At 42.6% G+C, this 24,053-nt stretch overlaps 1 protein-coding gene across 1 annotated transcript in view; it reads left to right on the top strand.

The window, feature by feature from the left end:
* Nucleotides 1-22,564, top strand: part of LOC309385586 (uncharacterized protein) — a gene marked incomplete at its 5' end in the record, with an annotated part of 43,134 nt that extends 20,570 nt beyond the window's left edge. The window contains 2 exons of the mRNA XM_081940149.1: nucleotides 10,838-11,795; nucleotides 21,731-22,564. Of these exons, the coding sequence (XP_081796275.1) occupies nucleotides 10,838-11,795; nucleotides 21,731-21,940 (1,168 nt within the window). The 3' untranslated portion in view covers nucleotides 21,941-22,564. The remainder of the gene's footprint in view (nucleotides 1-10,837; nucleotides 11,796-21,730) is intronic.
* Nucleotides 22,565-24,053: the final 1,489 nt, after the last annotated feature.

Here is a 24,053-nt window from a genome sequence, read left to right as displayed (position 1 = left end):
TTATAATATCCATATTCAAACTAAAGTTGAAATTGTATTATAAAGCAAGCAACTTCAAAAAAAATGGCACAATTGCTCAAGAACCATCAAAACCCAATCCCGTCTGTTGCAAAGGACCTAGTCTTCAAGTGCAGATGAAGAGATGAAAGACTCCAAAACACTGATTAGGTCCAGCTCTTCACACTGACCAGGAAAGACTGTTTTTTCTGTTTAAAATATACATTTCCAGTGAATAGATCAGAGGAAGAGATTTTTAACTATCCCTTGATGTGCTAAGTTTCTACTTGCCCTGAGGATTATTCATTCATTTAAATAAAAGGCAATGTTTAAAAAACGTAATTCCTCCTTACTTCCCATATCAATAGAGGAAAATATTTGTAGCTCAGGGTTAACTTGATGCTCCCTGAGCTTGCTTGTTTTCTTGCAGAAGTTTCATTACACAAATGATTATGCATCAGATGATGCTACTTAGATGGGTAATGAAATGCAAGAGAACAAGCAAGCTCAGAGAGGACCACTTTCCATATGGATGGAAACCAAACTTCCTTCTACACTGCAGGAGAAAGTGCTACTTCCTATCTCAGTCTGTGGCACACAGAGAACAGGCTCAATTTGAAGAGCTTTGCTTTTGTTTTTCATTATTAGTTACACCTGATCTGTTCAATGGGGACAGACTTTATAGCATGCTCGATACCCCGGACCTTTACCTGATAAGCCATCCAAAATCCACAGCCTTGATCCTGAAGTTATAATGACAATCCTCTCTGTTTTTCTCCTTTTAATTCCCATGTCCATCTCCGCTGGAGTGCCTGCTTAGTGATGGAAGTATTTTTTTTTTAGTGGGGTGGTGTGTTTTGTTTTGTTTTTGCAATCTCACCACTTACCTAAACTGTGGGAGCTGTTTGGATTAATATACAGGTAATCCTCACTTATCAAGTGCCTATTTACAACTGTTTAAAGTTATGGTGGCATGCAAAAAGTAACTTTACAACTGGTCCTCTCACAACCATCACAACCTAGCAATACCACTTAGACTTATATACCGCCACTCAGTGCTTTACATCCCTCTCTGAGTGGTTTACAGAGTCAGCATATCTGGGTCCTCATTTTACCCACCTTGGAAGGATGGAAGACTAAATCAACCTTGAACTGGTCAGGATCTGGCTATGGGCAGAGATTTTCTACAATACTGCATTCTAACCACTCTCCTATCATGCATCCCTGCAATCACATGATCAAGATTCAGGGACTTTTCAACCAGGGGTGTTTACAATCATTGCAGTGTCTCCCAGTCATGTGATTGCTATTTGCATAACAGGCTTCTGACAAGCAGAGTCAATGGATAAATTGCAGTAAAATTATAATTCACAGGTTTGTGATGTCTCATTTAACAACTATGGGTGATTCTCTTAATGATCTTGGTGGAAGTAAGGTTTAATGTCCAATTCAAACACATGTTTCACTTAGTGATGGTGTGCTGATCCCAATTGTGAGCAATCCACCTTAAGTAGGTACATTAGGAAGTTGCACTCACATCCCAAAAGGGCAAAGATTCTATTGCGATAGCAGAGTTTTTGTCTTTTTGACAAAGTGTGGATTTTATGCGTATCTGTCAGGCATGCCTCCTTCAATATCCAAGAAAGAAAAACCTCAACTCCATTTGAATAGTGATAAAGTACTTTTACTAGATATGAACTGAAAGCAGTGAAAAGGAAAGCAAGATCTGAGCCCAAAAGACGAGAACATGTACAGTATATATCAAACGTTTACCCAGCACCCTCCCCCCAATTCCTCAATCCAATGTCCAATCTGCAACTCCCTAAGGTGTCATGTGGGGTGCATCTTCAAAAAGCCTCATCAAGTTGGTATGTGAGACAGTTGGCCTTGACCAAATCCAAACACAGCCCACCAGCATGCACAGAAGATGGTGAGAACAAAACTCCCTTCTTCATAACTCCTCCAGCATCAGTAATTCCCCCTCCCAAATATCTCAAGCCCCCTCCCTCCCCATTTCTATGGCAGCCGATAGCAAGCAAGGAAAGTAGAGATTGACAATGTCACTGCAGTATGCAAAATGGACATAAGAAATATTTTAAGTGCAAGTGTGATGAAAAGTATGGAAGGATAGTACCAAAAGTGTGTTAAGCAAACCCTATGTCTGGATAAAGCACAGCATCTTGCAGGTAGACAAAAGTGCAGTGTTGATGCCCCTAGAAAGGCCCATAACTGAAGATGTCCTTGCTGAGAGGACTTCTCTTCAGCATCGGCTATTTTCATTGCCACAATCCGATCCCATGTCTTCCCTTTCCAAAGATCTCAAGAGCAGATAGAGTTAGACCAAGACAGTTGCTCCAAGAAATGTAAAGGGGTGTACAGGACTTCCATTTAATTATGTATGAGGTGTTTTGTAGGAAGATCCCCGGATACCCATATCATGGAGCAGAGGATTCTAATATAAGGTGATCACTGGGCTAAGCCAGCCAGAACTGAAAGAGCCTTGAAACCACAATCCCTCTGATGACAAATCCAGATTGAGACTTTCTACCTTTACTAACTGGCTCTACACAGTTTGGTGTAGTGATCAAGACGTCTGTCAGCGTTCCAAGTATCCTGCAGAATTAAATCAGAGTCCCAGGCAAAACTTTCCTTAAAGTTCCAATTTAATAAGTCAAACATCTTAGCACATCTGTGGAATTCCAACTCTGATTTATTTCCTGAAATTCCACCCAGTTGAAAGTTCATAATCTTATGCCCTCCCATAAATCCATCACATGGTCCAATCTTCTTTTTCCATGCTGGCATCTCCACCCCTCTGCTTCTGGTCAGGTGTCGAGGTGCGGAGACAAAAGATGACCTTGGGATTTTAGAAAGAATGACAACAACACATTCCACAAATCTACTCCTTTCTATTCTCCCCTCCCAACTACTACACTAATGAAACAGCATAGGAAATTAATAGAAAGTGTGGCAGGCCAAAGATCCTAAAAGGAACATAACTACAGGCCTGACAGTGTCAGGGAGAGCATATGTTCTAGTCTTACCTTAAGTACAAAATCATCTTAGTGGGGTCTATGCAGTGGTGAAATTCAATTTTTTTTACTACCAGTTCTATGGGTGTGGCTTGGTGGGCATGGCAGGGGAAGGATATTTCAAAATCCCCATTTCCACCCCACTCTGGGGTCAGCCAGAGGTGGTATTTGCCAGTTTTCCGAACTACTCAAAATTTCCGCTACCAGTTCTCCAGAACCTGTCAGAACCTGCTGAATTTCACTCCTGGGTCTATGGCAATTTGCCACGGTCAACATGCCATGGCCAACTTGCCGTAGGACAGCTCGCTATAGGATAAGAGTTACACTAATATCAAAGAAATAGTGGAATAAAATCATTACAGAAAGAGTGCAAAAGGAGGGACAGAATGAAATGTGACAAAAATCAACAAAACTTAATCCAGGTAATTGCTAGAAGTCAAAAACTGACTCAAAGGAACCCACACACTATTCTATACTTTCACTTTTTGAGGGGGTCTCTGATCTTCTCTGAAACTTTCAATTAGATCTCCAATCTCAAATATTCCCTGACTCCATCTAGTTAAAATTCATTTTCAGTTTATTGGCTATTATTCAGCTCACTGCTGAATGAAAAAGTATAATGGATTTCTTTTCATCAATTGCCATTTTATCTGAGGAGAAGTTACCAGAGAACTCTGCAGCTCAGTAATTAGTCTATATCAGTATCTTGGCAACTTTATGGTGTATGGATTTCATCTCCCCAAATTTCGCAACCAGAAAGGCTGGGGAATTATGAGAGTTGAGAAGTCTACACATCTTAAAGTTGCCAAGGTTGAAAAACACTGATCTATATCATTGAGCTAACCTTTACATTCCTGGAAGGAGCTTTGCTTGTTTTCCAATGGCTGTCAGTCAGAGCAGACAGTCAATGTTTATTATTCAATTGGCCCCTTGGTGTCCACAGACATCAATTTCTCCTGGTACCTTACGGAATTCTGTTACATTTATGCTCGCTTGCGTGTTTCAAAATTCTCAATGCACTCAGCTGAAAGTAAGAGGAAGAAGAAAATCACCACCAGCAAAACAGATAAACAAGAATGACAAAGCAAACGGGCATTTACGTTCCTGTTTATCTGGGCAAAGATCCAGAAGCTGGGTTCTGGCAAATCCAGAGGCTTTTTTCAAAGGCACACTTGAAGGCAGGGCTCCCATCAGCAAACACAGGCTTTGTAGGCAGTTGGCCCAGGCAATAGTCAGTTAAGGGCTGTCACGGGGCTGTCTTAGCAGCATTATGGGCCCCAGGCAAAGCAGTGTACTGGGGCCCTTACGACAACTACTCACAGGATTAAAAGTGTAAATGGTCGATAAAATTAAACATATATTTGCATTAGTATTAATTTAAAAATGCAGTACAATGTAATAAATATGTTGCTGTATTCAGACTCTAGAAAGAGAAGAGCAACAAAGATGATTAGGGGACTGGAGACTAAAACATATGAAGAACGATTGCAGGAACTGGGTATGTTTAGCTTAAGAGAAAGAAGGACTAGGGGAGACATGATAGCAGTGTTCCAATATCTCAGGGGTTGCCACAAAGAAGAGGGAGTCAAACTATTCTCCAGGGCACCCGAGTGTAGAACAAGAAGCAATGGTTGGAAACTAATCAAGGAGAGAAGCAACTTAGAACTGAGTAGAAATTTCCTGACAGTTAGAACAGTTAATCAGTGGAACAGCTTGCCTCCAGAAGTTGTGAATGCCCCAACACTGGAAGTCTTTAAGAAGATGTTGGATAGCTATTTGTCTGAAACGGTATAGGGTTTCCTGCCTAGGCAGGGGGTTGGACTAGAAGACCTCCAAGGTCCCTTCCAACTCTACTATTGTATTGTATTGTATTTATAGGATACCAGGTGCATTGAAGGGTTAACATACACAGATTAGTATGGGGGCCCTATGCTTGTGGGGCCCCAGGCAAGGGCTCATCAGGCCCCTGCATTAAGACAGCCCTGGGCTGTCGCCTAGCAAGTGTCCATGGGAGCTGCTGCTGTCAGGAAGAAGGATCCATGTTTCAGTACTGATGGGCATATATGCCTATACTTCATGAATCCATTGTCAATCTAGGAAGGGGAAGGAGTGGCTTAGGAAATAGCTCTCTGACTCACACCCACAAATTTGGAGCACCTAACACAGCCTTGCTATGCTTATCTATAGAATATAGAGTTTCTACAGACTTGCTCTCCTCATATTATATTCAGCCAGGGCTGGGATTGAATGGGAAAGTTTTATGAGAAAGGAATTTTCATGCATCCAATAAATAAAAAAAAACCCACAACTTTTTGCAGAAGGGGGAAAGGAAGGAGGATTGTTTATCCAGAGTACTAGTTATTAGAATTCCTGTCAGATAGTTGCTTTCCCTTTGAATACAGTAAATATCTTCCATTGTGTGTTTTCCTTTGCCACTGATGAGCACAAAGCAGATCCAATCCATACAGTTGATACCGTTACACACAGGCTTAATTGTGCAATTGGGATTGCACTGGATCTTATCTTGCTATGGCAGGGCTAGGTTATCTGTCACCAGTCACAAAGTCTATAGGTGGCAGAGAGGTAAGTGCACGCTTGGAATCCTGAAAGGCCAGCCTGGAAGCACATCATAGATTTTCATAGAATCATAGGGCTAGAAGGGACCTTGGAGGTGTTCTAGTCCAATGCCCTGCCTAGGGCAGGAGTCCTTATTCCATTCCAGACAAATGTTTGTCCAATCTTTTCTTGAAATCCTCCAGTGATGGAGCACCCACAACCTCATGAGGCAAGCTGTTCCATTGACTAATTGTTCTGTCAGGAAATTTCTCCCTCGTTCCAGATTGGCTCTTCCTCTGATGAGCATCCATCCATTGCTTCTTATTCTACTCTCAGGTGACTGGAGAATAAGTCCATCCCTTCTTCTCTGTGACAGCCCTTCAAGTACTGGAATACAGATATCTTGTCACACCTAACCCTTTGATTTGTTGGACTAAACATACCTAGTTCCCTTAGCTGTTCATTGTACGGTTCAGCCTCCAGACCTCTTCATCATCATCATCATCATCATCCCACATAAAGTCTATGTATAAGATTGTTATTATTCAACACCAGATTGATAGCACATAATCAAATCAATCAGTAGGTGGCAGCATTAATAGAAATTTGTTGAGCAGAAATACAGCATTTTTCCAATGCTGGGAATCTTTCCCCATTATTTTTCTAATCTTTAAAGGAAGGCATCTCTGTAGTATTATTATCCTGATGGTGTGTCTTGTCTGGTTTGGAAAGGCTTTTCGATCAATTGTACACAATGCCTGCCTCACAATCTGAAATGTATTGCTTCTGTAAAGGAATATGATAACCTTTCTTGTTGAGACTAATGGCATTGACATGTTTGTGCTCCAAAGATAAAATAAAGATGTCTTCCTTACCTATCATTCTGCCTTAGTTTGGCATTTTATTTGCAATATCTAGATGAATTTGTGCAGCTAATTTAATAAAAAAAAGTTGGCTAATTCATGAATCAGTGCATGAAGCCAATAAAGGCAACTGGGATAATTCAGTAAATTACAGCATAATTTGTTGTATGAACAGAGCCATGGTTTTGTAACATTCAAACTCAGGAACTTGCTCCCTATTTGTTATGGGAATGTAGCGTCCTGAGTAGCAGCATACACTCTAGCATTTTGATCATTTCCTCATTTGCCCCCATTCCATCCAGTTCATGGATTAGTCAATTTCAGTAGCAGGGTCCTCACTGCCAAAAGTGAACTGTGAATCTGGAAATCCTAGCTGTGGGGCTGACCACAACCGTTTCCTAGTAAATTTTGCTCAGGGTTTTTCCCTGGATGTAATTTCACTTTCCAAAAATTAAAATGAGATCACTTACCCTTAAATGGCAAGACACTGAGCAATGACTCAACCAGTAAGGAAGTAATGTATTCAATAAACTCTCAGGTATCCTGTGACTCTTACAGAGGCCCCAAGCACTCTGGATGATTACCCAATACCATACTTATAATCAGCTTTCCTGTGGAAAATTACCATCTTCTAAATTTCTGGACCAGTCTGCATATTAATGTGACCAGTTCTTGGCCATTGGAAGTATAGGTCAAATTATTAGACAAATCCTTATTGTTTAATTGACTGGCTGTCTTGTCTTAATTATCTGGAGAGAAGAATAATCAGGAAAATTGTATAAACACAGTATGTATGTATGCATGTATGCATGCATGCATGTAGTCCTATTCCTTACATTTGGGTTTTGTAGATCCTACTTAATGTGTAACTTTCTTGGTACTGTAAAATACAAAGCGGTTTACCATTGCCTTCTCCTAACAATGAACTTTCCTATTGTCACTAAAGAGATTTTCCATCTCCAGCATCTTCCTATATATTGGGCAGCTGGAATGGCTTTCACATCATGGATTCATATATATATATGAAGCTGCCCTTAAAGATTGAGAAGCTACAGCTAGTCCAGAGTGCAGTGGCACAGGCAGTGGTGCGTCATGTTATGCCCATGTGACATCCTTGCTTCTTAAGTTGCACTGATTGCCATTTGGCTTCCAGCTACAATTCAAGGTACTAGTGGGGGAGGGCTGTCAAAAGGTGCTTTGGATTAGGGTGAACACCGAGCTTCTGTTGCAGTGTTTTGTTTTTTGCTCATTTGGAGTTATGTTTGGTTGTTCTCAGCATGGTGAAAAAAATAGGACTATGAATGAATAAAGGGACATGGTGGCTCAGTGGCTAAGACGCTGAGCGTGTCCATCAGAAGGTCGGCAGTTCAGCGGTTTGAATCCCCAGCGCCGCATAATGGAGTGAGCTCCCATTACATGTCCCAGCTTCTGCCAACCTAGCAGTTCGAAAGCATGTAAAAATGCAAGTAGAAAAATAGGAACCACCTTTGGTGGGAACGTAAGAGCATTCCGTGAGCCTTTGGCATTGAGTCATGGCGGCCGCATGACCACGGAGAGGGCAGCGCTGGCTTTTCGGCTTTGAAATGGAGATGACCACTGCCCACTAGAGTCGGGAACGGCTAGCACATATGTACGAGGGGAACCTTTACATTTACCTATGAATAAATATAAAGAAAACCAGCTAATGATAGAAGCCAACTTTAGAACTGACAGTTAATGTTAGGATATTTAATGAAATAACTGGAACAGTAAAGTGGATAATGGGCCAGAACACACAGTGTTAGTTGATTGGTTGGAGAGTGCAGGCTCCTCATGAGGCAATCTATCTTGCTGAGTCTAAAGGGGGAGTTTCCTTCCCCCCCGCCCCGACGTCTTCGGACTGCGTTGGCTCTTCAGCTTTGAAACGGAGATGAGCACTTCCTCCTAGAGTCGGAAACAACTAGCACACATGTGCGAGGGGAACCTTTACCCTTTTACAATAGCAATTAAAGGCTTGGAAAAGATATTCAGATGTTTGGATGTATCTATATCTACAAATATTAGAGCTGTACAGGAAATGCTTTTCCCTGTCAAAGTTTATTGAAGCAAACGTTGGCAGGAGCAGGATATAAAGAGCATTGATGTTTTTGAAGTTTAGTGTTGAGAAAACACCTGAGAGTACCGTGGTCAGCCAAAACCAAAAACCAAATGGATCAGTGACAAAATCAACAAAAAGTTCTCACTCAAGGTACAAGTGACTAAGTTCAAATTATCCTACTATGGGCATATTATGCAAAGACCTAACTCTCTGGAGAAGTTTACCATGGTGGGAAAGTTGGAAGTGGGGGAGAAGGATAATTAGAAGCAAAAGTGATTAGTGAACCAGGAGAAACACAGATCATCATGGAGAAAATCTATGTGGTCGCCAAGAGTCAACAATGACTTGATAGAATATAAACAATCAGATCCTATTTGGTGGTGATGATATACTGTTGAACCTCTTTTGCAGGTATCTCTCATGCAGCCATTGACCATAGTAGATGGCCCAATTATCTTAAATTGTAACCAGCATCTTAGATTCTTATGGTCTTTTGTTGCATAAACATCCAGGATGATCAGCTGGTGATGAACTATTAACAGGGAATTTTTGTATACAGCATTGTTGAACACTGTGACATCCTCACTTCCTAAATTTGGAAACATGAGTCTCCTTCAGCTGACAGAAAGGAAGATACATGAGAGAGTCTCTGTGTGGAAGAGAGTGAGGGTGTGTGTGCAAAAAACCAACATTAGTTTTAAAAGAGACAACAGTAGAAACATTAAAGTTGTGCATTTCACAGCAGAAAAGATATTTACTGTTGAATGCAGACCAAAATCAATTTGCCACCTATGGCATTCTTAATGTCATGAAAAGAAATGCTGCCATAAATTTGGCTATCTGGGTTGCCACATTATTCTCTGCATAGCATCATGTTAACCAAATTTGTTGTTTTCATGGGTTAGGAAGTTTCAATTGGATGATTGTTGAATGTTTAGCTAATGGCTTTTGCGGCTTTCCAGTTTTCTTTAGTGAAGAGCCCAGCATTCCACAGTGGTGCCTGCCGATAAGACCCTACCACCACCACCAAAATTACAGTCTCAGTTCTATGTCATTGCCAGGACCTCCTGTCCACTGTCAAGAACCAGGTTACACAATCCATAGGAGCAATACGGCCTCTTAGCATAACTCAAGCAGCACTGTGGCTGCTTCAGAAAAAAAAAACATTATATATACAACAAAAAACCAGCAATTTCATCAGGGGAAAAAGGATTAAACATTTTGTCTTGCATTTGGCTTGAACAGAGGAATAATAACCACACATTAATTCTTCCTCCCTAAATATGTGTGGAGAATGAAGAAAACAGGGAGAGAAGGAAGAAGTCTGGGATGTTATCTTGCCCATGTCCCTAGCACCAGTGCCAACCCAAGGCTCAGGAATCATTTGATCACAGAGGTGTCACAGGGCACAATTAAAAAAAATATCAACAGGCCATTCATGACATTGAAGCTCTGCCTGTTTTATGTGTAAGATATTTTGATTTGTTACAGCTGCCATCTTGACTTTTTTGAGCATACAGCACTCTGCAGCTGCCTCTGGTTAGTCAATTCAATCTATCCTACCTGACTTGTGATACAGGCTTCTCTGAAAATGCTGTTCACATGTATCTCCCGGTTGTACAGGACATAGTGGTGCAACTTTCTAAACACTCACATATATACCCTGTTTTGGATTACAAATTTATTTGCTACGTTCCTGGTGATCCTGTGCAAAGGGCATCTTAAAGTTAGGATTCATACAAATTCACACATTTTCTTTTTTGGAAAAGAAGAGGTGGCAAACAAACAGGAGACACCTGATCTATCCATTCTTGGTTCATTTTGTGCCAGAGAAATCAAATTTATCTCCATAATGGAAAGAGACGAATGAATTCAAGCTTGCGTTTCTATGCAGCTGTGCCACCAATGAGGAAGAGGAGATATTTTGAGGGGGGGGCGCAAAGTAAGTTTTGTTGTAAGGCAGGGGTGTCCAAACTTGGGAACTTTTAAGACTTGTGGACTTCAACTCCCAGCATGGCTGGCTGGGGAATTCTGGGAGTTGAAGTCCACAAGTCTTAAAGTTCCCAAGTTTGGACACCCCTGTTGTAAGGTACCGAGTGGTTCCATTTCCCAAGTTTCATTCCGAAGAGAACGCGAGAAAGTTCCTTCATTCCGAAGCAGAAGTGTGAGCGGACGCCGCCCTCTCGGCGCTGGGACTACCCCTTCCTTCCAACCCAACCTACCGACGCGGTGCTTTCAGGAGAGCAGCGGCTCGCGGGGAAGCCGCAAGGGTGACCCCGGAGTCTGGCAGCGATATCGGGGGCGGGCGGCAGAAGGTGGTGCTTAATCTTCGGCCGCCCGCCCGCCGAGCTCCTTTCCACTGAGGAGCGGCCGCTCCGCCAGTTCCCCGCGATGATGGACGAGGCGGGCCGTGGAAGCACGCGGCCGACCCCGCTCTTGGACAAGGCACAGGAGGCGACGGTTCCGTCGGACTTCGGCGACCGTCCGGCCATCTCGGCGATCATGTTCACGGCCGGCGTGCTGGGCAACCTGACGGCGCTGGTGCTGCTGGTGCTGGCGCGGCGCCGTCGGTTAGCGCGGCGGGAGCGCCTGGCGCCTTTCCACGTGCTGCTGATGGCGCTGGTGTTGACCGACCTGCTGGGCACTTGCCTGCTCAGCCCGGTGGTGCTGGCGGCTTACGGGCGACAACGCAGGCTGATGCAGCTGGACCAGCGCGTCTGCCACTACTTCGCCTTCTCCATGAGTTTCTTCGGCCTGACTACCATGAGCTGCTTGGGCGCCATGGCGCTGGAGCGCAGCCTGGCCATGGCCGCGCCATACCTGTACGAGCGGCTGCTGAGCGGGCGACCCCTGGCGCTGCTGCTGGGAGCCCTGGCCGCCCTCTACGGCCTGGCCGCCGCCTTCTGCGCCCTGCCGCTGATGGGTTTCGGCAGCTATAATAACTACTGGCCGGGCACGTGGTGCTTCATCGAGATGCGCTCCAATGGCAGACCCTTTGCGTTGCTCTACGCTTCGGTGCTGCTGCTGCTCATCCTGGCCGTCCTGCTGGGCAACCTGGTGGTAATGATCAGCCTCTGCCGCATGTACCTGAGGCGCGCGCACAGCCGCCCCGCGATGGGCGCTCAGCTGCGCGCCTGCCGCCAGCCGGAGTCTCGCGGGGAGCGCGCGCAGGGCGCCCTGAGGGCCTTCTCCATGTCCGAGGAGGTGGATCACCTCATCCTGCTGTCCATCATGACCATCATCTTCGCCGTCTGCTCCTTGCCTTTTACGGTGAGTCCCTGCCCAGTTCGAACAAAACTGGAGTTTGAAGGGGCGACCTGGCCCTTGGCTGAAATAAGTTGTGCCGAAAAGCAAAGGGTGGGTGGGTGTACAACAGTTTTTTCCTACCTGGCGCCCTTTGGGTTACCCTGGGCTACATCCCCTTTTACCATCTTGGCAAGGATGACGGGATCTGTAGTCCTGCACAACTGAAAACTGCTGGATAGAGGTAAAGGAGACATACATACACACAGAAACTTAATTTGGTTTTTTGTTTGGCCTTCATATAATGAAAAAAAGGAAAGAAGCACTGTGATGAGCTCAGCTCCTGATGGCTGCTGTATGGGGGATCACCCATGCCATGGTCAGGGCAGCATTGCAGAAGTGGTGCATTGTTGCCTCCTCTGGGAAAAAATTGCAACTTTCCAGTAAAGACTACTGCTAATGGTTTTCCATCCAAGAAATAAGATGCCCAACGTTAATTAATTTCTGAACCAAGGGAAGTGCAGCCTAGTGCTACTGCCTGGTCAATCCTAACTACCTTGAGTAACACTAAGAAAGATCCAATTTTGATAGACCACAAGAAAATATTGAGGGTATTGTTTGGTATGCAAGCTGAAAAGGTGCCGTAATATTCTTCCATTGTTGGCAAAAAATATATATAGATAGATGGGTCCACATATTTACCAAGGCCAACTCAAGCGAGAGTCCACCTTTTTGATAAAATCACCGGTAGTTGAACACTGAGTCACCCTGTAGGAGAGACCATAGCTCCCCAATAGAATATTTTTAAAGAGAAAGTCACCCCAACGTAAAACTGGCCTGCTTAAGCAAGCAAGCAGGCAGGTGATGGGGAAGAGATTTGAGCAAGTCCAAGAGCAAGCAAGGGCTATATCATTTCGACCCAACCAATATCTGAGTCACAAGAGAACTTTTACTTATCTGATGATAAGTAACAGTCAATAACAGTCATCCTTTTATCAACATATCCAGTGATCATCCAGACTAGGTATGATGGAAATACCCTATGGCCAGAGTATGCAGGGGTGATGAGAGCTGTCATCAATACACACCCAGCAGAAGTTAAATTATATATTTGGGGGCTAAAAAAGCCTGCTCATAGTAGGGCGTTTTACTAGGTTCTTGGGTAGCCAAGTTATGCAGAACCAATCCTGAAACTGAAGCATCAGAAGTGAATGTTAGAGATGTGACTTAAACCATGCAGATTCTGATGGAACAATGCAAAGGGGACAGGAGATTGAATGGGTGCTCCTGTTAATGAATCAAATATATAGTAAATGATCTTAGGCGTGACAGTTACCCATGGTTAAGGGAATAATGGTTTCAGTAGTTATCTCAATTTTCTGAAGACACCTGGCATGCTGAATCATAAACTGCTGAAAAGCTGGGTTTTCCTGATTAAAATGTGACAAGTTTATGGCACAATGTGTGTAAGTGCAAAGGCTTCCATGTCACTGGCTTCCAAATTGTGGATAGGAGTGAATGATTGAAGCCCTGCATCTTTCTGTGTACAAGCAATATGTGTTTAAAAGGGGGCATACAAGTTGAAAAGACGCAGTAATGGGTCTTTGATTGCCCACGTGCAATTACTATTTTGGTGCTAGTGACCTCCATAGCAGATGCTCCTAGAGGGAATATCAATATTTACCTGATCTACCTTCAAGGTAGATCAGGTAAAGAAAAAAAATGCTACAAGAAATACTAGCTTGATATTGATAAAGGATAAAACCATAAAATCTCACAGCATTTCTTCTTCCCTCCTTCTTATACCAAAGAGAGCCAAAGCAGAACACTCTTTAATTTCTTTCTCATATCTTCCTGTTTTCATCAGCTAACTTCATGTTTTCACAACAATTGTTGCATATTCAAGACCATCTCCAAACTCCTCTTCAGGTAAAAATGACTAATTGTGAAGATGCAACAGAGGCATTTGAAATGCAGAACTTTCGTTCAGCTGTTCCTCCTATATTTGCAGTTGGTAGACAAGCTAGGTTCTAGAATATTGATCAGAAAGCGTTGGTGTGCAGTGAGACCTTAGTTTTCAGCAACCAGAAACCGTTGTTTTACAAAAACAAGATATCCTGCAACTGTCATATCCTGCAACTGCCACCTATAAAGTGGGGGAAACCACTTTGTTGAGTATGCACAATATTTCTTGCAAGAATTGTTCAACATGACGAACAAAGTAATCCTCCTTAAGTGGTAATGATAACCATTGCTTAGGCAACTTTTCTTTCCCTATCCATAAAAATTGGATTACAATTACCATCCAGCCAGGTAATAACACTTGCCTAATCTTCATTGATCTGAAAAATCCGAACAGCAAAGATCAATTACCTTATTTTTCAGAGTATAAGATGCACCTTTCCCCCCCACTAAAAGAGTGTGGAAATGTTGTGCATCTTATACACCGAATACAGCTATTTTGGGCCTCCCAAAACCCTGCCCTCGCATCCCATTTTTGTGAAAAATGGGCAAAAAACAGGGGGGTTGCCTTCCCCCACCCCCCAGAAGCATTCTGCAGGCTTCAGCAGGGCTGGGGGAAGGGAAAAATGCCCCGGTTTAGGTGAAAAACGGGAGCATTTTTGCCTTCTGTGAGCCCTGCTGAAGCCTGCAGAGTGCTCCTGGGGGCCGGAGAGGACAAAAACTTTTTTTCCTGACTTACCTCTTTGAAATCTTGGTGCATCTTATACACCGGTGCATCTTATAATCTGAAAAATATGGTAGTACTTGGATGAGAGAATACCAGGAAACAACAGGGAAGTTAAGACCTTTCGGAAGTAAAAACAAATCCTATCTGTATAGTTGCTAAAAGATTATATACTGTGTTTCCCCCCAAATAAGACAGAATCTTATTTTCTTTTGACCCCCCAAATAAGCGCTTGGCCTTATTTTCAGGGAGGTCTTACTATTTTTGAGGTGTAGGAGGCAGCGAGCATGGTCACCTCATGGCTGTTGCCGTGTTGCAATATTTTGGGGGAGGGGTTATTTTCAGGGAAACGGGGTATCAGTGAAATCATCAGGAGTTGGCTACGACTCAAAAGAATCTCTCTACCACCTCTTTTTCACTATAGTGATTGCCCATGTTTGCTAGTGATGATGGAAGGTGTTATCAGGTTAGCAAGGACTGAGCTAAAGTTTCATTTGACTTAAAGGTTCTTAAAGCAGGATTTTTAAAAAACCACTATAAAATGAGGATAGAGGGGACAAATTGGGGGTAATGTTGCCAAGACAAACGGGAAGATGGGTTAACTGAGGAAGACATGAATCATTCTGTAGAAAACACCTATTTCACATGCAAAAGATCCCAGTCTCTCTGTCTCTGTCTCTCTCTCTCTCTCTCTCACACACACACACAAACACACACACACAGAACCCAACTCCAACTTTCTGGCTTGTTTCAGGTGCTTAAGATGCTGGCAACAAGCAAGCCATCCAAAACGCCAATGCAAATAAAGCATTTTAATGCCTCTTAGAAAGAATTTTATGTGATTCTCAGTGAGTTTAATGGAACCTTCTTTCAAATAAATATGCAACAAGCATTATACTTTTACTGTTTATGTTTCATTGGAGGCCATGCTAAAGCTAAATAATACCAAAATATTCCCGAGGATCGGCAAACAGCACAGCAACCAGAATTTTTAACATGGCTTTTATTACACCGCCACAGATATAAAAAGAAGCAAATCATGTTGAGTCAAGATATGCTGTGACGTTATTGTATGATCTTCCTTTCCTCTGCTGGATGATGTGGCTATGTTTACAGAACTCCACATCAATGCTGTGTGATAGACTCACACATTCAGTCAGCCAAGAAAGGGCTCATCGTTGTGCATGCTGGACTGATGATAACAGTGAAACCGATTCTCAGAAGAGAGAATTGTCAACCAGGGTACTGGTTGTACTGGCCTCGCTTGTTTGCTTTTGTCGTGAGCTGTGTGAAACCATTAGCATTTTGTGAAGTAGGCTACTGTGGTTCTTAAACTCACCACAACTTTTTAAAATGTCACAGCTTAAAGCAACCTTTGAACTCAAGCAATATGCTTCTGGGGTTTTATTTAAAGTACAGGTGGTCTTTTACTTACAACAGTTCACTCAGTGACCATTTGAAGTTACAACAGCACTGGAAAAAGTGACTTATGACCATTTTCCACACTTACGACCATTGCAGCATCCCCATGGTCACACGATTTACCTTCGGATGCTTGACGACTGGTTCATATTTATGACGGTTGTTGTGTCCTGGAGTCACTTGATCATCTTTTGTGACCTTCGGACAGCAGTCAATGGGGCAGCCAGATTCACTTAACAACCGAGTTACTAATTTAACAACTGCAGTGATTCACTTAAGAAACGTGGCAACAAAAGTCGTAAAATGGGGCAAAACTCACTTAACAAATTTCTCACTTAGCAGCAATTTTGGGCTCAATTGTGGTTATAAGTTGAGGACTACCCGCATTGTCAAAGACCAAGATGATGGAAGTTTAGTCTGGTCCAACAGAGAGAGAGGATTGGCGCAGGAAATTGTCTTAAAGGTGTACAGCACACAGTGAGAGGATTGCTTGGTTTGGGGGTTTTATTTTACTATTTTTTGTTATCCAAAGGCCACAAAGGTTGTAGTAGTGATGAAATGAAGACGACTGAATTTGATTGGTCCTTTTTTTTAAGGGGCATTGACATGGTTTTAAATATGAAACAGGTTTTTGTTATTAAAAAAAAGGTTTAACTATTTTCAACATGTTGCTGAAATTTGGCAACATGTTGAGAATAGTTAGCCTTTTTCAGCAACATGACATTGGGGACACTGTAGGCCACAAGGAAGAATCTGTGACACGTGGGGGCCGCTGCTGTTGTGAACCTCTTCCAATTTTATACATTTATTCCCCATTCAGAGGTCATGGTTATCCCAAACATCCTTTTTTTCAAGAGGCAATTGGACTTTTAGCTTTTCTTCTTCAGAGCTGAAGAAGCTTCTTGCATGAGAAGCGAAATGTCTTCAGAGAAAAACCAGAAAGTCCAGTTGCCTCTTGAAAAAAGCATCTTTGGGACTATCAAGTTAAAAGACCATCTCCATTTCTGATTCGGGCTGTTGTTTGGGTCGACTAAGCATTCTATAACCCAGGTGTATCTTTCAACTGATCATTCATTTTTGCTATCCAGGATGAATTCAAGACAAAATGCACTTTAAATGAAATGCCCATTTAACTAAGTTTTTAAATGTAACACAAATGTAAAACTATTGGATGAGATGGTAGACAAGAGGAGAAAAGGGTGTCTAATGCCAACCACCATCCTCCAAAACTGCCCATCTGCCCAAACCTGCTTTTTCCCATGCGAGGAGGGCACCCTGAGAACAAATCAATGAGATGAAAAAAGATCCCTTCCCAAGAACTTCAACAGAATTAGCCATCAACTAATCATTCTTAGCCTAAACGTTTAAACATTTTCAAACTACGTTGCACTGACTTTTTCCCATCCAGCTTAGTCAGAGCCTGAGAAGGAACAGCTGGTGTATCAAATAGTATAAGCTGGAAAACAATTATTGCCCAGTTTTGAGCATCTGGATCCATTTCATTCCATGGTTTTGATTTACTTGTATAACAGGATTAGGAATAGATTTTAAGAATAGTAAGAAAATGGGGACAGGATACCTGAGAAGTTTCTAAGTTAGGTGTAGGTGAATGTATGCAAGTTTCTAAGTTCAGGAGTAGGTGAATGTATGCAAAGAAAAATGACTGAATTTCACATCCTGAGAATCTTACATTTCACTTGTTAACAAGGAGATGAAAAATGTTTGCAGTTCTTGTGGCCATGCAGTGTAAAAATCTGTGGCTTCTCTAATTTAGGAAGCCTGCAGTACCACGTGCAATGATGAACATAAACTGTAGATCATTTACATTAATTCCTATAAAATCTAATTTGAAAGTAAAATTGTTGGTCTTATGGGAATTTGTTATGGGAAAAATTGTATTATCCTTTAAAAGCAGTTGTAATATTCAATTTGTTACAGACCAGATATCTTTATTGTTATTTTATAGGGCTCTGTGAATATTCTATTAGGAAATATCATTAAAAGACAATACAGCTGAATCTCTGAATCAAAGTAATATACTGTATTGGTAAATTGATTCAAGCCATTACATTAAACTAAATGTGCCTGAATCATTGATATATTTGAATGTTTGTGCATTCTGCATTATTTCAGAATAAATCTTTGCAAAAGATACATTAAATCCGATCAATTTGCTCAGTCTCACTGAAAATTCATATTAGATTTTACCTAGTTTGCAAAGAGCTAATATTTTACACAAGTACAGAGCAAACCAGGTTTTATTTTAATCTTTGGGGTAGCAGGCTGGGTGTTTTTTCCCCCCTGTTTAATGGGGTCTAATTCTCAGTGACTGCCTGGACAATTTTATTGGCAAGGCTTTTCAAGAAGTAGTTTGCCATTGCTTCCTTCCTAGGGCTGAGAGAAAGTGACAGGCCCAAGGTCACTTGACTGGTGCCATGCCCAAGGTGGGACTAGAACTCACAGCATCTCAGTTTCTCACCTTCTAGACCTGTGATGGTGAACCTGTGGTACGCAGAGCCCTCTCTGCAGGCATGCCAGTTGTCGCCCCAGCCCAGCTCCACTGCGTATGCGCGCGCACCTCCCACTGGCCAGCTGGTCTTCGGCTCTCTGCCGCGAATGCGCAGGTGTGTGTGTGTGCATGTGGGGGATGTGTGTTCATATGTGTGGCGTGTGTGTGTCCATGTGCAGGGGGCCGTCGCATTGTATTATAGGGTTTGAATATGTGCCCCCCCTTCATGCCCCATTTTGGGTCTGGAAAGCCTCCTGCACCAACCTCGAAGCCAAAACAGGGCGCAGGGGTGTAGCGCGACCCACCCACCCCCGTGCCTCATTTTGGAAAATTTTCTGCATCAAACTGGAAGCCAAAAATGGACGAGGGTGGGCAGGGCGCATGCACGGGGGATGCATGTGCATGCGTAGGGCACTGCGGGGCGCATGTGCAAGGGTGCTCGCGTTGGCATTTTGGGGGTTCGCATGCATTCGCGCACACACGCACTTTGAGCGCTTGGCACCAAAAAGATTAACCATCACTGTTCTAGAAGGCAGAGTCTCTCAACCTTGAGAACTTTACGATGGGATGAAGTTCATGCATCTCAAAATTGCCACAGTTGAGAAATCCTGTCCTAAGGAACACTGCTCTCTAAGAAGTATACAGTATTGTCTCTAATCCCTCAGGCCTCATTGTAGCAGATAGCCTTTGTGCCGATTTTTTTACTACCAGTTCGGGCTCACTCGCGCGCGCACACACACGACACTTCTGCACATGCGCAGAAGCGTCCGGGTGGGTGGGTGGAGCCTCCCGCCACCACTACTACCAGTTTGCCCGATTCGGGGCGAACCGGGAGCAACCCGCCTCCGGTAGTGAGGATAAAAATTACCCAGTGTTTGCAAGACCCAGATTTTATCACTCACTCCTACGTAGTCTGTGTTCATGGGCCATGTCTTTCTCGTCTGGCCAGGGGAACAGCTGTGTTTCTCAGCTGCTTCCTCCCAGCATCCTTTATTTAGAGACACATTCCATTTAGTTTTCTTAGCTAATACAAAGGGGGTGGGATTTTCAGAATCATTCTTTCATGACCTTTTGCTGGACGAGAATTTCTACCATACTAAGCCAGGATGACAACTCAGCATGGGATATCAGGACAAGTTCTCCATATTTTTCCGAATAATCATATTGTAGATGTGGTGTAAATATGGCCAAATAGGAAGGAGATGTGAATGGATAGTCCTGAAAGATGCCAATATCTATCTAGCTATCTCTCCCTCCCCACCCTCTCTCCCCCACCCCTCTCTCATAAATACAAATGCAAAATACACATGCAAAAAAGTGGACATTTTTTGTAGTGGTAATTCAAATAAGAATTTCCTTGTGGGGTCCTGGTGCTCTCTGAACACCAACTAGAGGAACACATCCATGAACATCAACTAGCAGTCAGAAGATATGATGAAAAACTCCTTAATTCCACAACACATGGATAGACTTGAACTGGGAAACTGAACATCTCAGACCAAGGCAAGTCCAGAAACACTAGAGAATTCCTGGAACCCTAGCACTCACACAAATTGACCATCAGCAGACACATACAGATTAACGACATCTACATACCACTCAAGAGAGAATCACAAAGTCAAAAGGAAAAGACCATAACACCTCCTCACCAGCAACCAATGCTGAGATGAGTAGAGATTAACACCAAGATAGAGCCGCGGTGGCACAAGTGGTTAGAATGCAGTACTGCAGGCTACTTCTGCTGACTGCCAGCTGACTGCAATTTGGCAGTTCGAATCTCACCAGGCTCAAGGTTGACTCAGCCTTCCATCCTTCCAAAGTGGGTAAAATGAGGATCCAGATTGTTGGGGGCAATAGGCTGACTCTGTAAACCGCTTAGACAGGGCTGTAAAAAGCACTGTGAAGCAGTGTATAAGTCTAAGTGCTATTGCTATTAACAGTACACAACGATCAAGAAGTAAACAATACCCTAATCAAGAAATTACTAATGTAGACAAACAAGCTAACTGTAAACAGCCTAATCAAGGAGCCATCAAGAACCCTACCGCCAACACTGAAAGAACAAGGCACCAATGTATAAAATGAGGGCAAACCCCACTCCCTTCTAGCACTGATGATGTTACTCAGTTTGGTATTGAAACGTCTGTAAGAAAACCAAGCACCAAGGACCCCACAATTCAACCCTGAGCTACAAATATTCTCTTCCTTTTCCTATATAGGAGTCAGCAGCTGTAATTAAAAGTATTCCATTCCCCCAACTGACTAAGGGAAAGCAAGGAGAGAACAGCATCATAGACGTGCATATTTTTAGGATTTATCTGCCTAGTGAGAATTGTGAAAACTTGCCTTGGGCAGGAGATAAGCAGAACCTGTAAGGAAGCTGACAGATATAATAATTAGCCCAGGACATGCTGAGATCTGCTTTTGAACTTCAAACCAATACCGGTATGTGCACAGCTAAGCTAAGAGGCCTGCATGATGCTACTTTGCCAGCCATTAATGCAGGAAATACTTCCTAATGATTATAGAAGTAGCAGTGAAACCTGACTTGAATTCTAGCATAAAGGTTACTAGAGGATTGCAGCCAGCCAACAGAGGAAATGTTTAAAGATCTCTGGCTTAGATAAAGTAAAATGACAACCTGGATCGTGTTTTGGATCCTCCTTTCTTTCTTTCCCTCCTCTCTTTCTTTCTTCCCCCCTTTCTTTCTTTCTCTCTTTCTTTCTTTCTTTCTTTTCTGATTCAGCTTCCCTTTCCCTGACTGTAGCTTGCTGAATTTTCTCTTTCTTTGTAACCTTTGGTCTCATTCTTCCAATATGCCAATTAGGCACAATCCAGATATCACAGAAATATTGATAATATGCAGCTTTTCTGTACTTGCTCAGTTGTTGGCTAGGCAATTGGGAGAACTAAGAGTGCCAAATAACAAGAAAATTGCTACATTTAGTATCATCAGGGTGGGTGGGAGTACAGTGGCCATAATTTCCAGGATGGACGTGGTAAGGAGAAGAATTACATGGACATCTCTAGATAGGGGACTGTTGATAATATGATTCAGAGAGTTCGTGATTCAAAGGTTGCTTCTGCCATGACCTTATCAATGACAATACAAGGACATTATATGAAAAGTTGGATTAATCTAATTCACCTCTGTTGCTTAACTGTAGCTGTAATAATGCTAAATCATATACCTGGCAATTGATCCCACTGGATTTGTAGCTAAAATGATAAACTGTATCCATTTACTTAATTTACAAAAAAGAATGGCATGAAAAAGGGATCATAGCCTTTAACTTCTAGACAGTTACTAAATATCTGTTTTGATTTACTGTTTTGTCTTTTCAGATCCATGCCTTTATGAACAGTAGAGATGATAAAACAAAGGATCTTCTAGTGATGCGGTTTCTGTCTGTTAATTCCATTGTGAACCCCTGGGCATTTGTCATCCTGAGACCTCCTATCCTTCGGCTAATGCGATCCATACTGTGCTGTCAGATACCCTTAAAATCACAACCAAAGATGCCTGTGGAACAGATGGACAATTGCAGACAATAGAGCACGGACTCAGAGAAGGCATTCAGGTGCCCATTTCTCACGGCTCCTCGGGGAAAATATGCGACTGGAATTGTAGCATAAACTCATTTCCTGGGATCATCACTCAGCTATAGCTCCACGATTCCGAGCTGTGTTCTTGTTCATTGGAAGGAGACCTGAGAGGACTCTCCAAATTCACTCAATCCTAAATATTCCCAGTCTAACTGCAAGACAATAACAATGGGCACAAGAAAGAGATTGGAAGGAGCTGCCTTTTGCCAATCATGGCAATGCTTTTATCTTGCTCCATCTTGTTGCAGTGTTTAAGGAAAGTCACCATATTTCAGGTTGGGATTTTTTTCCCCAGTTCTACCTGCAGAGTACCTACAGGAACGATCCAAAAAGTCAAGGTGGTGGCTCAGATGATGCAATAAGAGCTTCATCTTTTTTAAATGAGTGTCACATCTACAGAGTTTCTATTGCACTGATGCAGAAACATCTTGATTTGTATAAACCCGTGATGGGCGAACCTATGGCACGCATGCCACAGGTGGCATGCAGAGCCATATTTGCTGGCATGCCAGCCATCAGCTCCATGGCATAGGAGCTTCTGGTTGGTCTTTGGGCCTGTTTTTCACCCTCCCCAGCCTCCAGAGGCTTTCCTGAAGCCAGGGGAGGGATAAAAACCGCCCCAACGGGCCAACTGGAAATTCGGAAACAAACCATTTCCAGCTTCCAGGGGGATAGGGGAGGCTGTTTTCGCCCTCCCCAGGCTTCAGGAAAGCCTCTGGAGGCTGGGGAGGGCTTGCGTGCGCATGCATGGGGGAGTCACACGCGCATGCACAGGTGGACGGGGAGGATTGAATTGGTGTGGGCACGCGCACAATTGTGGCACGCCATAAGAAAAACCTTTGCCATCACTGGTATAAACCATGGTTATCTCTTGTGCTTTCTCTCCAGGAGTAGTGCAAAATCTCCTAGAAAGAAAGAGAATTAAGGACGCACATGTGCCTGGGATGGAACCCCAGAAAAATCTAGGATGCAAAGTTGTCACTGAACTGCATTTATTTTTTACATCAAAGAGAGGAAAATTCAATGCTTAATTTATTAATTAAACAACTTATTTAATTTATACTTTAATTGCAAAGTGCCCCATATAGGCCAAAGCTGGCCTTTATCATGAAAAGCTATGGCCCCTTATAGTAGCACTTGGATTTTTGATAACACTTGATTTTCTTTCTTAAAAAAAGGAAACCTCGAGATACACTAACTGGGCTGCAGACATCCAGATGAATACTTGGTGGAACAAATATATTTTTCTGTATTTCTCTGCTATCTAGTAGGTTTTTGAATTCTTTCATCTCAGATATGATAGCACTTAGGTGTTTGTAGAGTGTGATCATAGAGTGAAGATGACATGCGTGACAAAAAGAAAAAAAAAACAGATGGAACTTCACTGCCATCTTCACTTCATGATCACATCATGCAGACATCCCTATCCCTTTCATGTTCACATTTCTGTTATCTCTCTCTGCATTTAAAAGTTCAGAAATGAGGCCCATTCAATTCAGTGGGATTTATTGCCAGATATGTGAGTTTAGCATTACAGCCGCAGTTAAACAAATGATCAATCAGGTCTGTTTTTCTTAATGAGGAAGACAAATTACCCTGAATCATTAAGTCAATACTGTGGGTTTATGTTTGCTTTGCCCAGAGTATGCATAAGCCAACTGCATATCAAATCAAATATAAGATAATATGTAGAATTTGCTTCTTTTCTACAATCATAAAGAATTGCTGATATTAATGAAATGGTCAAACAAAACATCAGTAAGTGCAATGACAAAACCTAATCAGCATTTGTGGCCCATGATAACTGACCCATTTATTGTAGCGTAGGTTTTATGAAGTACAGGCCACCTCATCAAATATTTGAAGTATTATATCAAGTGACCAGTATATATAAACCCCTAATTGAGAGGGGAGAAAGGCAAATGACAAGACTAATGAGAAGATATCATATAGATACTGTTCATAAAAGTTACTTATTGGTATTGGATATTTACAAAATAGATGCAGAGGGACATATGTTCATTGATGAGTTAATTTACAGAAAGTGTGTGTATGTGTGTGT

Source organism: Natrix helvetica (assembly GCF_964273705.1).
Source record: "Natrix helvetica genome assembly, chromosome: 1".
Classification (NCBI taxonomy): domain Eukaryota; kingdom Metazoa; phylum Chordata; class Lepidosauria; order Squamata; family Natricidae; genus Natrix; species Natrix helvetica.
The sequence above is the reverse complement of the archived record's forward strand: the minus strand, read 5'-3'. Positions and strand labels throughout refer to the sequence as shown.